We start from the raw sequence: 13,503 nt of genomic DNA, 5'->3' as shown, positions 1-13,503 counted from the left end.
CCCCCCCCCCCCCCCCCAAAAAAAATACCCTCAAGTTTAATTTATTCCCAAACCATACAATACAGCCCCGTGTAAGATCGGTTTTCAAATACTTCATAAACAAAAGGTACGCCGGGGTTTATACGGGGCCAATTATCCTAAAATATACTGAGGTTATTCTAATCATCCTATTTGTGCTGCTGCCGAGCCTTTCCATTTCTCCATCAACGTTTAATCACTTCTAAAAAGCTGTATTTATTTTTCCTGCCTTCCCTGCTCCGCCCGTACAGCAGAAACGGTGACCGAGCCTCGGTGTACGTTTAAAATGTTAATTCTCCTTTTTTTTTTTTTGGTACATTCGTACCACTTCATTTTAACTGGAGAGTGACCAGATAAATACCGCTGTTAACGCGGTCAGCACGGGAAATAAGATTCCGTAAAGTCTCTGAAAGGGTGATTTACTTTATTTTCCTTTAATTCCCCCTTCGGAGGCCGCCCCTGTTTTTCTCAACAGGAGACTTTGGTGTAATTAAAGCAGAGAAAACTGGACAGCAGCAAAAAACATCTGACTTGTGGCTCTTAAAAGCACCGTTTTTGCAGCGTGTACCACCCCCCAGTGGGCAAAAAAACTCTGTAGTGAACTCGCAGCGAGCTTTCATCTTCAGAAATAAAACTGTGCGTGTGTTGCAGCCAGAACGAAATAAAGGTGCACGTCAGGGGATTTTGCTTTGGGGTTTTCTTTGGGGTTTCCCTCGGTATCTTGCAGCTCTGGGTGGGAGGCAGCAGCAGCGGAGGCTGCAGTTTGCAAACTTGGCGCCGCGGTTCCTCGGGGCGGCCTGGGTTGGTAGCTGGCCATCTTTGTCTGCTTCGAGCAGGCAGTGCGAAGGGGCTGCCGCTCCTGCAGCCTTCCCCTAACTGCCTCCAGGCACGAGGCGACACGCAGTTCGTAGGATTGGGGGTCTGTAGGGCTGCCGACATGAGAGCCCTGTGTCCTGTGAGGGGGCCCTGGGGAGCAGCCGGCGTCCTCCCGAGCTGCGCGGCCGGGGACAGCCAACCTGGCCTCTCCGTGGTGCCCCAGGTTTTCTGTTCCCAGGGGCAAATCCCGACGAGCAGGGAAGGGTTTGAGAAGGGAGAGAAACAAAACTACCACGGCTGTATCTCTGTTTGAGTGGTATTTTTGTATACACCAAGCAGTTTGTGCCAGGAGCTCTATAGCAGGTATAATGCCACCTGCATTTGTTAGAGGGAAAAACTGTGATTTTTTCCCTTGAAAGCACGGCAGCATTTGTGCTCCGTGCTCTCGGCTGAGGCGCAGGCAGGGCAGCTCAGCTCGGCAGCAGCTCTCAGAAGAAAACCTAGCAGCCATCGCTGGCCAAAGGAGGCGAGCACCAAAGCGGCGAGCACGAAGCGGAGCAGAGCGCTCCCCTCCAAGCGCCTTCGGGACGGGCAGCCTCTGCCTGAGCCTAGCAGGCACAGCCCGGGGCGAGCACCAGCAGCATAACGCGGGGAAGGCTGATGCCTTCAAAGCCAGGAGGGGTGTTAGAAGTGAACTTCGGAGAACAACCACTGAACGAACCACTCCGTGTTCATTTCCACCCTCTGCGGCAAAGGAGCTCAGCAACCCTTGGGTGGGGAGTTAAACTTGTGCGCAGCATCCATTTGTGAGCCAGAGAGATCATACCGAAACGTGCATTTTTAAGACATGGGAGCTAGGTAGAAGCAGCCACACAAAGGCAATATTATGTATATGCAACTACTGCATAAGGTTAGGGGGAGGCAAACAATAAATAACACCTTATCCAAGGCGAGGGGAGGCAGATTTCACCAGACTCTGCCCTGGAGAGCTCACCGTCACTTCACCGAAAACCTCTGCATTCTTCAGCCTCCAAAAGGCAGTCAGAGGACCTTCTGCTTGCCTAGCGCCGAACAAAGGAGTGGGGCACCTTCCTGAAACACGATAATCGTGGAAATTTCAGCTCCTAGACGCGGTGCTTAGAAAGCATTTCGCTGTCACTATCAACTAACTCGGAGTAATACACTTTAAAAAAAAAACAACAAAGTGCATTACGTAGAGATTAGCGGTGGGGAGCTGGTGTTGAAAAGTTTGTGAAGCTATTTGAGAGGAACCGTGGCTTTTGAGAAGTAACCTGGCTGTGCGGGCAGTAGGTGGCTTCACCGTTGTTTAAAAGGGCGAGGAGCACAACGTTTTGTGCTTCTGGTCCATTTCAGGATACAAACAAATACCGAGGTAATTCGGCAGTGTGAGTGCACTGATTGAGGTAAACTGGTTGAGGCTTGTCAGATGCACGTGTTCTAATACTTTAAATGTTACTTTTGTCCTTTATAACCTAAAAACGCTGGACAAAAGTTGTCTCCCTTGGCCCTGTGGGGCTGGTGGTTAGAAATAAGCCCCTGCTTTTTGCAGCTCCCTGAGCTGCTGGCAGGGACTGCAGAGGTGGAGTAGCAATTCAAATAAGCACTGTGTGACCTGAAGTGAGCCAGGTCTAGATTTTATTCGGGTTTTATCACAGCTTGGAAAGAATAAATCTGTTTGGCACCGGTTTTAGGTAAACTCCTGACTTCTCAAACATACCAAACCTTTTTTTTTTTTTTTTTTTTTCCTTTTTCCGCCCTGCAGCTCGCATGCAAGTCAGGCGGCGCAGCTGGATACCACGTGTTACAGTAAATACAGTGCTCTTTGGTGGGTTTTCTCATGTAGTGCAAATTACCTTCCACATTTTAAAATGAGATGTCTCCCCCTGTAGCTGCAGCCCAGCGACTAGTAGAGGAGCGAGTCTCGGGCATTCCCTCTAGCTGTAGCAATGTGCTTGCTTGCACCGTGTCCCAGGAAAAGTAATTTAACCCTGCAGTCCAGCAAAGTTCATGAAAACATTCAACTCCAAATAAAGATAAGCATAAAAGCTGCTGTTCGGTTGTTCGGACGTTACTTTTGTTCCCAAAAAGTCTTTTTTTTTTTTTTTTCCATTTAAAACAAGAATTTTGGCACCTGCTTTCTGAAATCCATCTTTTTCTGCTTTGCTCAAAATTAACGCCTCCTTTCAAAACCATGTGTCCATGAAGCCTCCTAATTTGATGTCGCGGAGACCTGGACACAGCGCCTGGCCCAGTGGGGGTCACTTCTCTTTTCATCCTGCAGGATCAGCTATAATGGCTGGGTGTCAGGGAATATTTAGAGACAGCTCAAGAGGAGGAGAGTTTGAGCATGGCAGCAGGATTCCCTTCTTCTCTGTAGACAGATCACTGGAGCCTTTGATATGCAAAAACATTGTTTTCAGCTATGGCTTGAGATATAAAAGGGAAGTGCAAGATATCAAACAATCAGAACCTGAAGAAAACTATTCTAAGTTTAGAAAAGGGAGTGGGGGGTATGGTCTTAATCCACATTTTTGAAACAGTGTCGTCTTCTCCAAAGAGACCTGCCTTTATTTTTCTCCCTTGTTTTTATGTAATTTTTGAGAGAAGGGATAAAAAAATTCCAAGACCCTAATGAGCTTTAGTGCTTTCATTTTAATCCTACACATTACCGCTATTATAATGGCAATAAATGAAGGGACGACTATCAAATGGAGCAAAGAAGAAACAGTTAATATGCTAGAAAGGTAAAATAAACACACTTTTTCATGTTTACGTAGATGTAATGTATGCATACTACAGACTCTGTTTTGATCAATACTAACGTGCTTTTTTTTTTACAGCCTACTTAACAACTCTAAAAGTTGCAAAGAACAATTCATAGAATTATTTTTTTCTGTAAGTTTTTAAAAGTTATTGTAGCCTTCGAAGGCCTACTCAACGGTTTTTTGTTCCTACTTCATAATTTAACTTCCAGAAAATACCCTCTGTCACAACTTCACATTAGTTCTTGAGAGAAATCATTTTTTATACAGCTGTTAAGCATGTGTTTATTTCCAAGTTTTAGGAATAGATCCTGGACTTAAGTTTCCACAAACACTTCAGTAATACAGACCAAGGAAATTGGACACTGCTTAATCTCAAAGAATGTGGAGCCTTTTTGTTCCATTTTCTACTGACTGCATATGTTAACCAAGCCCTAAAACACAGGAATTCCCTTATATCCCAAACGTGGCCACACAGAGTTTTTACCTTAAATGAAGCATATGTTAAAGTACTTATTTCTGCCAATCTTACAGTGCATTTTAAGCTAATGATTGTCACTACAAAACTGCTGAAACAAGGTGGAAAAAAACAGAAACCCTCAGATAAGCGTGAAAGCAGCATCTTTTGATGCTGAAAGCAGCTTCACGATTCCCTCAGAGAACAGTAACACCATCTCAAAAGCGGGTTTGGTTTGCCTTTTTTTGTTGTTGTCAAATGGTCACCTTTTTATACTGAAGACGAGCATAATTTTATCTATGTCAGTCAGTTTGTATCAGGGCAAATTTCCTGTTGCTACAGGATCTCTTAAATGAGGACTTCCATGGTGCCTGCTCCAAATTGCAAAAGAGTTTTAAAGCAGAGACTGCGTTTGTGTAGGTCTTTTATGATAGGTAGAGTTGCTTCTATCCATGTCTGTATGAAGGGAGCTAAGCAAGCAGTACTATTATTCAGCCTGCTGTTTCTTCACAGCTTTGCAGTGCTGAGGCCTGCACTCAGTTGTTCCCCGGACTACATGCGATCACCAAAGGGAAAAGGAAGTAAATGTTAAGGATTTTTTTTTAATTTCAGACTTAACCATTTCTATTTCAGACAGATAGTGCCTACATGCTTTCAGGAAACAGAGACTTGGTATCTCACTGGATCCTTTCTGCAGTAGTGCTATGAAGTAGCCCGAGTTAAAATATTGCTATACAAAAATGACCAAATAATTAGAGTTCCTCAAGAAATAGGAAGAGCCAAGATTATTTTTCTTTCTTGAAATGAGAAGTATCAGATTAATAAAACACCAATCTAAATAGTGATTCCACTGTGCAAAATGACAAATCCAAGTGCTTAAAGGTTCATACAGCCTGGCATACAATAAACCCACGTTACCTCCGTTGTCAGAAAGCTGACACAGATGACTACTAGCTAGTTCACAATTCAGAAACTAGATGTTGCAGGTGTGAAATACTAATTCTGTTTGAGTGAAAACTTTTTCATCCAAGAGCTACTGAATCGTGTTTAACTCATCTTAGGTATAAAGCCAAGGAGAGGCTGATGATGCACCTCAGTTTACCAGGGAGAAAAAGCAAGCAAACACATTGGCCTCCTCCCAGGAGGCAGGACTGCCATTTGTCCTCCAGTGGGAAACATCATTTACACAGATTTTGTTACCATCTATTAATGCAGGATGACTTCATTTGCTACTGGAAGGAGGGAAAGGATTTGTTCCAGCAGAACTGCAACAGCACGAGACTAAACAGCAGAAGATGTTTCTGAACATCTCTGTATTTTGTTGAAATGCTGTCATTTGGGGATAACGAGCTGTGCTAGTTAATAAACAGCAGAATTTATATAGGGAGGCAGCACAACTCTGAATACTAGTGTCCACCACCAGTTGTTATTAATTACAATTTCTTCTGTTTGTTTTTACTTGACAGGAAGTTAAAGGTTCGAGGAAAGCTTTAAAGGGGAGTTCTCTGGGAACGAAGGAAGGCTGTTGTGTCTTTCCGTGAAGAAAACCACCCGACTTGCATGACGTGCTGAGGGCAGAGCGACCTGCCGTCAGCGCAGCGCAGGAGGAGATCTTTCCTGCATTACAAATTCGGAACAAGTGTTAAAAAGTGAGAGTTGGAAAATGGTCCCCTCCAAAAGGTGTGGATGTACCAGGATGTAGCCAGTGTACAAAATTTACCCTTGGATAATTCTGGACAGAGATAAAAGCCTGCTGTTGACCTCCTGAAGAGGCGACCACCATTCCAGCCTGAGCATAATGAATAGTTTCCATCACGCAGCGCTCAAGTCACCACCGCCAACGATTACACCACACACAAGAGTTGGTACAAGTTACAAAGAAAGTAATTCCTTTTAAAGGCATTAAGCCAAACAAAAGAGGCTGTCCTTTCACAGACTTTACATGAGGACAAAAATAGAAGGAAGCTGAAGCTTTTCTCCTCCCTGGCCTGTTGTGCTTATGTACCATGATAAATCTTTGTTGGATTGCTCCCGGAGCGTAGTGCCAGGAGGCTTGCACCACCGGAAGGATCGCTCGAGTAAACACAGCCAAGGGAGAAGCAGCTCCATGGAGTAAAGTGTAAGAGCAGCTCACAAGACAGAAATTTCCTTTGCAGGACATCCTCAAGCACAAAATTTACTCTTACCTTTAAATACGGTAGGATCAATATTAATTTGTTTTCCTTTTCGTGCCTCGGAGAATAAAGCTCAATTAATATATGAACCCACAAGAGAAGGAAAGGGTCATGGCATCTCTTAATGCATAGGTCATCTTATAAAAGTTTTCACAACCCTAATTACAATGGTAATTGAATTATGTTGTCTTAAAAGCTATAAAAATGCTAATTACCTGAGCTCAATGTACAAATACACAACCAGTACAAACTACAATTTCAGTCTTAAGAGTTAATTTACATTGTCCTTACCTGCACAGTTTGAACTAATAAGATGAGAAAATGTGGTTAAACCTGCCAAATAGTCTCTTATTATTAGTGTACTGCTCAGTAAGAAGACTTTTGAGAATGACAAATATTTAAACATGAAATTAAGCATGTAATGAAATATCCTATCCAGTCAACTAGAAAGCCACGGCTTTAACAGCTATGTCAGTTTGTAAGCTACACACCAATTGTTATATTCACCTTTCTAAACACTCCAGCTTGAAAAACAAGAAAAGTAAGCTGCAGTGTTTGTAAAACACACAACATTATGTTGAACACTCAAAAAAAATCAGAAAAGCTCTTTAGCTGGTCTTTGCTCTGTTGTCTGCATTTTGTACTGTGCCATTAGGACTTTCTTGAACTTGCAAATAGCTACCACTGAACTCGTGGGTTTGGTGAGGGTTTTATAGTTCACGTAAGGGCTCCTAGGTAGTTAGCTGGCTTAGGAATTACATCTTATCTTTCAGATACAGAATGATTTACTTGAACTCTGGTTTGACTTCAGCTCTGTACTTACCTGGTATCTGTGAACAAAGATCGTCTCTACACGTGGAACGTGAAGGAATCCTGAGAAGGAGCCTTCTTGCTTAAACAGAGCCATTTACAGATCAGACATACCTGTTTATGTTACTTTAAATTACCAGGCAGAACAGTTTATTAATTGAATTTGTAAAAGGAGTATAATAACTGATGCAGAGAAAGTACAATGTCTGCAAACTTGAATTTATTTTCATGTGTGTGTTTCAGATGTCTTCTGTAATGTTGAAGTTGAATTTTCATTGGAGTTTCTTCGCTGATGATCTGGATAATTTTGTTTGTTTGGTTTTTTTAGATTGTTGAAGATCAGAACTGTATACAAATCTCATCATTCCTGACCATGATTAGTGTAACCTGGAGCATCTTCCTAATTTGGACTAAAATAGGGCTGTTACTTGACATGGCACCTTATTCTGTTAGTGCCAAACCATGCCCTTCAGTATGTCGCTGTGATGTGGGTTTCATATATTGTAATGATCGCGATTTGACATCTATTCCTACAGGAATCCCAGAGGATGCTACTACCCTCTTCCTTCAGAACAATCAAATTAATAATGCTGGGATTCCTTCAGAACTGAAGAACTTGCTTAGGGTGGAAAGAATTTATTTATACCACAACAGCCTAGATGAATTCCCCACTAACCTCCCTAAGTACGTTAAAGAACTGCATTTGCAGGAGAATAACATAAGGACCATTACTTATGATTCACTTTCACAAATTCCCTATCTGGAAGAACTGCATTTGGATGATAATTCGGTTTCCGCTGTTAGCATTGAGGACGGAGCTTTCCGGGACAACATCTATCTCAGACTTCTTTTTCTCTCTCGAAATCACCTTAGCACCATTCCCTGGGGTTTGCCTAAAACGATAGAAGAGCTACGCTTGGATGATAATCGTATTTCCACAATTTCAGAGCTGTCCCTCCAAGACCTTACAAATCTAAAACGCCTTGTTTTAGACGGAAATCTTCTAAATAACCACGGATTAGGAGACAAGGTCTTCATGAATCTAGTCAATCTTACAGAACTGTCATTGGTCCGCAATTCACTCACAGCCGCACCAGTAAATTTGCCAGGAACAAACCTAAGAAAACTTTATCTTCAAGAAAACCATATAAATCGTGTGCCACCCAATGCTTTCTCTTACTTACGGCAGTTGTACCGGCTAGATATGTCCAACAACAATCTCAGCAATTTACCTCAGGGTGTCTTTGATGACCTGGACAACATAACTCAACTCTTCCTTCGTAACAACCCTTGGCACTGCGGGTGCAAAATGAAATGGGTCCGTGACTGGCTGCAGTCCTTACCCTTGAAAGTGAATGTGCGTGGGTTGATGTGTCAGGCACCAGAAAAAGTCCGTGGAATGGCTATCAAAGACCTCAACGCGGAACTGTTTGACTGTAAGGATGATATAAGCACCATCCAAATCACCACCACGGTGCCAAACACATTGTACCCAGCCCAGGGACACTGGCCGGTTTCTGTGACCAGACAACCCGAGATGAAGGCTCCCAACGTGAACAAGAACTACAGAACCACAGTCAGCCCGGTGCGCAAAGTCATTACGATATTCGTGAAATCCGTGAGCACGGAGACCATTCACATCTCCTGGAAAGTCGCGCTGCCGATGACCGCTCTAAGACTGAGCTGGCTCAAGATGGGCCACAGCCCTGCCTTTGGATCTATAACGGAAACCATCGTCACCGGAGACAGAAGCGACTACTTGCTGACGGCGCTCGAGCCCGAGTCGCCATACCGTGTCTGCATGGTTCCCATGGAAACCAGCAACATCTATCTCTCCGACGAAACGCCCGAGTGTATCGAGACCGAGACGGCGCCCCTCAAGATGTACAACCCGACCACAACCCTCAACCGGGAGCAGGAGAAGGAGCCTTACAAAAACTCCAGCTTGCCCCTGGCTGCCATCATCGGCGGGGCAGTGGCGCTGGTGGCCATAGCGCTGCTGGCGCTGGTGTGCTGGTACGTCCACAGGAACGGGTCCCTCTTCTCCCGGAACTGCGCCTACAGCAAGGGACGCAGGAGAAAAGATGACTATGCCGAAGCGGGAACCAAGAAGGACAACTCCATCCTGGAAATCAGGGAGACTTCTTTCCAGATGATACCCATCACCAACGACCAAGTGTCCAAGGAGGAGTTTGTAATACACACCATCTTCCCGCCTAACGGCATGAATCTCTACAAGAACAGCCACAGTGAAAGCAGTAGTAACAGGAGCTACAGAGACAGTGGTATTCCAGATTCAGATCATTCGCACTCATGATACTGAAGGATGTGAAAGACTGGTTTGGTTTTGGTTTGGGTTCTTTTTGTTTTTTGTTTTATAAACGAGAAAAGACTGACTTTAACGGTTGCTGTTCTACTGCAAAACACTGGATTAAAGACTGACAAAGCAATGTACTGTACATTTGCCATATAATTTATATTTAAGAACTTTTTATTAAAAGTTTCAAATTTCAGGCTACTGCTGCGATTATGTAGTGGGGATACCTGACCACAATTCTCTATTTTAGTATTTTTTAGTAATTTGTACTGTATTTTCCTTGCTAATATTGAAGTTACAGACCATTTAACTTTTGTGTTCTACTGAGTAAGATGACTTGTTGACTGTGAAAGTGAATTTTCTTGCCGTGTTGAGCAGTCAGGACATTCATCTGAGATCCTTGTAAGTGTAAGCACAGGCCATTTTTCACTTTGGTATTAATAAAATAATGTTAAACCTGGCAAATCAACAAGATCAAGCAGTGGTTGCAAAAATTCACAGAACTTTAAATGTTGGGTCTATTAAATCTGTAAACCACAACAATATTCAATAAACAAAAATGCGTGTAGTAATGGGCAATATCAGCTGTCTGGATATATCCATTCAACAATGGTGAAATCCAATTGAAAAGAAAATAATCAAATCAATTACATGCATGAGACTGAAACTGTTGACACACATAAGGGAAGAATTGACCCCTGGAAGAAAGCATAATGAAATTTCTAACAAGGAATTCTAAAAAAAAAATAAAAATGTGCTAGGCTCCGGAAACCACGGGGTAGATACGGTTTTAGGGATAGATTTCTGGTTATCAGCACAAGCGGTCTGCTTGTTACAGAGAAAACAGTGATGGATGGTCACAGGCATTTGGGAGGCAGGGGCCAGGGCACAAGGAGAACGCTTGGCAACTGCTCCGGAACAGCAATGGGCTGAGAGGAGAGTTTTCTAATAAAAACAAGCATGACTAAAAAACAGGCGACGCAAGCAAGGTGTAAAAAATTTTAGTCACAAAGGTAAACAAAATTGGGGATTACAGCTATTTTAAAGCATATACTCAAACAGTATGTAGGCATGCGTTAATAATACTGCCATTACAGTCAGGAATACTGCCCATTACTGTCACAGTTTTCCAGAAATTCCTTGGTAAATCTGTAAGGTAACGTTTCTTTCTGCCTTCCTGCTGAACTATAAGCTATTTTCATGTTTAAACCCCAAGCCACTCTTTGTTGCCATAATCATTTGTTTCTTCAACTAAAAACCAAAGTGCATTGTACGCCCTTTGGCTAGTCTTGTATGTGCCTTGATCCAACGCTACATGTATCAAGCTTTTAAAAACAAAACAAAAAACTTTAAAAAAAAATAAAATTCCCACTTTTTCATACGTACCTTAAATATGAAAAACATTGTTCTTATTGATGGATGATGTTGAAAAATTAGTACAGAGCAACGCCACATGTCTGCAGAGCACTGGTAGGAAATTCACTCGAAAGCTACTACTTTTCAGGTCACGAGTTTCACCTTTTTCTTTGTTCAACACAGCATCTCACTTCCTGGGTTTCTTTAATTACTTTGAAAAAGCAACTTTTCACAACTTCCAAGTGTGTTAGCAATGAACAAGAGGGAAAGCACAGAGTTACAGCCCTCCGAGATACAATTTTTTTTCAACAAACATCAATAAAAAGATACAGGGACCTACAAAAGCTTAATATTCTGGACAATATTTCTGACAGGAAGGAACGTATATCAAATGCCATTCAATTTTAAGAGAATTTTAGCAGTGCTGAGCCTGTTTCGCAATGACTGGTACGGGACAGAAGATGACAGGACAAAACTGAGAGACACCAAGACTGATGGTTTCAGCAGTCAACCAGCAAATGACTCTTCTGCCACAGGTCCAGTTTGCAGTAACACGCAGCTCATTTCAACCTCATTTTCCAGTTATGGCAACACCACCTGCAGTTCCTGAGCAGTGGAGGAGTCTTGATGCAGCACGGTGCTTCACCACTGACCTCCTACAGTCCCATCATCTCCTTTACAGGCAGCATCATCAGGATCCACCATGCCAGAAGTACCAGGGGCACGTTCTGCTCAACAACTCTATGTGCAGCTCTGGGTGATGCATAGGAATATTTAGCTCTGTTTTCTCACCTATTTTGCTCTGTTTTCTTTTCAAATCTGAAGGGTGGAAAACACAAGAGGCACATAGCCTTGCTATGTTACTGTGCAAAAGGCTTCCCGAGCGGTAAGTGGGGAAGGAAAACCAACCCAAATGGAGAAGAGAGACCTGTTTTTATTCGTGTAAGCTAGCAGACAGGGGCCCTTACACCTGAGATACATTTAATGGCTGGGTCACTGGCAACAGATTATTAGTTTTTTTTGCCATCAGCTCTCAATAGCAAAATTAAGTGGGTTTTGCTGGACTTTCAAGCTCTTGACACAAAAACCTCTTTTGTAGTTGACTCGGGAATGTGTGTTGTGTAAAGGGCAGCATAAAACTCAAAGAGTACTCTCCCATGCCTCTACTTAGACCAGCCAGAGGCAGCCTGGTGATGGTACACCATCTACCCACACTTGTCTGATGATTCCATGCAGAGGTATAATGGGCTACAGCAAGTTACCATTTGAGGAGGTAATTGTGTACCAGTCTTACATGCAAGGACTTTGCATTATAAAATTCATGTACTTTAAGACAAAAAAAATGCAAATGCAAAGCACCCTCAACAAGTTGGCCCAGTCGTTCCAGGTTCACCTCCACCAGAAAGCAGGGGAAAACCTGGAGAAATGATACCATCCTCTGTGGCAAACCAGACCAGGTGTGCAGGCAGAGCCGGTTGCTTCCTACAGCAATTGCTGTCAACGTAAAAAAGGGGACATCTACGGTTCTCAAGTTCTATGGCAGCTTTTACGGAACATGCATCATATTAAGACATGTCAACTTGGCAAGTGAAAGATTCATTTCAAACTACGTATTTTTTTTTTGATATTTAAATACATTTCTATTCTGCTTCATGCCATGACTGACTGTCTCCCAAGACTCTTCTGCTTAACATAGCACTGCAGTTAGAGCATGCAGTGCTCTCCAGCACCATGCATAAATCCATTCTATTAGACAGTTCTATATGTAGACAAATATGATTACTACATTGAGCAGTTTACTCATCATATTTATCAAAATTAATCCACATTAAATTATCTCAAATAACTTATTAATTCCATGTTATTTCAGTCTACTGTCAAATATTTAATTTCAGAGCATGGAGTGAAATTATTTTCAACATAACCAAAACGTATCTGCCAAATTAATTGAATCAGCATCTTCCATGTTAAAATTCTACACCCGATCTTTTACATTCCTTATTCTTGTCCCTTTTTAGATTTATACTGTTACCCTGAATTGCTCATAGTTCTGTTGTAAACTGAAAGCTGACTCCAAAGAACAGCTGGTATTTTGAAACCCATATTAATTTTGTCTCATCTCAGTAAACTTCCACAACTACATTTGCTTCATTTGTAAGCTATTATTCCCTAACTGTACAACAGCCTGAAATACAACAACTGTTGGAGTTTGGGGTTGTTTTTTGTTTTGTTTTGTTTTTCTCCCTGGCTTTAACAGTACCAATATCAAAGCATTATGGCTTTGGAACACAGTTACCGATTCTTCTGCTAATGCACTAGCTAGCATGCAAGCTATATTGTGCCAATGCTGTACATATTGAATGTAGAGCAGCAAATGCAATAAAGCAAGAACGAAAGTAATAAAGAGCCTTATTTGCTAGTAAAATAATTTACTGATAACATAATGCACTGAATACATTATAGATTTCTCTCTCACTTAAGAGGATGCATTTCTCTGCGTTCACCTGCAACTGGACAGGATCTTTGAATGTGACCTGCAAAGCCACCTGCCTGGATTTATCCAAACCAGATTTGTTTCAGTTTTGGATGGAACCATCACTCTCATGGATATCCTCTGCTTTCAAAACAGCTTAACGTGACTTTCAAATCCACAGAGGCACTCTCACCGCTTAGTGTTTCAGCATCACCTTGGGACTGAGCTTTGTTTAATTAACTGTTTCTGAAGTGTCACCACAACAACAAGTTTCAAGCCACAAGCCACCACTTACCACA

General features: G+C 42.4%; 2 protein-coding genes across 6 annotated transcripts in view; one reads left to right on the top strand and one right to left on the bottom strand.

Moving 5' to 3' along the window:
• FLRT3 (fibronectin leucine rich transmembrane protein 3) overlaps window positions 1–10,722 on the top strand; it is an 11,481-nt gene extending 759 nt beyond the window's left edge. Inside the window, exons 2-3 of one of the 4 annotated variants that reach the window (XM_035322710.1) lie at window positions 5,541–6,193; window positions 7,387–10,722. In XM_035322710.1, the coding sequence (XP_035178601.1) occupies window positions 7,432–9,375 (1,944 nt within the window). In that variant the 5' untranslated portion in view covers window positions 5,541–6,193; window positions 7,387–7,431 and the 3' untranslated portion in view covers window positions 9,376–10,722. Of the gene's footprint in view, window positions 1–5,540; window positions 6,272–7,301 lie in introns of all 4 variants that reach the window. The other 3 variants (XM_035322709.1, XM_035322708.1, XM_035322707.1) reach the window with 3 other exon arrangements.
• Window positions 1–13,503, bottom strand: part of MACROD2 (mono-ADP ribosylhydrolase 2) — an 857,698-nt gene that overhangs the window by 752,012 nt on the left and 92,183 nt on the right. The window lies entirely within an intron of this gene.

Source organism: Oxyura jamaicensis, chromosome 3 (assembly GCF_011077185.1).
Source record: "Oxyura jamaicensis isolate SHBP4307 breed ruddy duck chromosome 3, BPBGC_Ojam_1.0, whole genome shotgun sequence".
NCBI lineage: Eukaryota > Metazoa > Chordata > Aves > Anseriformes > Anatidae > Oxyura > Oxyura jamaicensis.
This window is presented reverse-complemented; position numbering and strand designations above follow the sequence as displayed.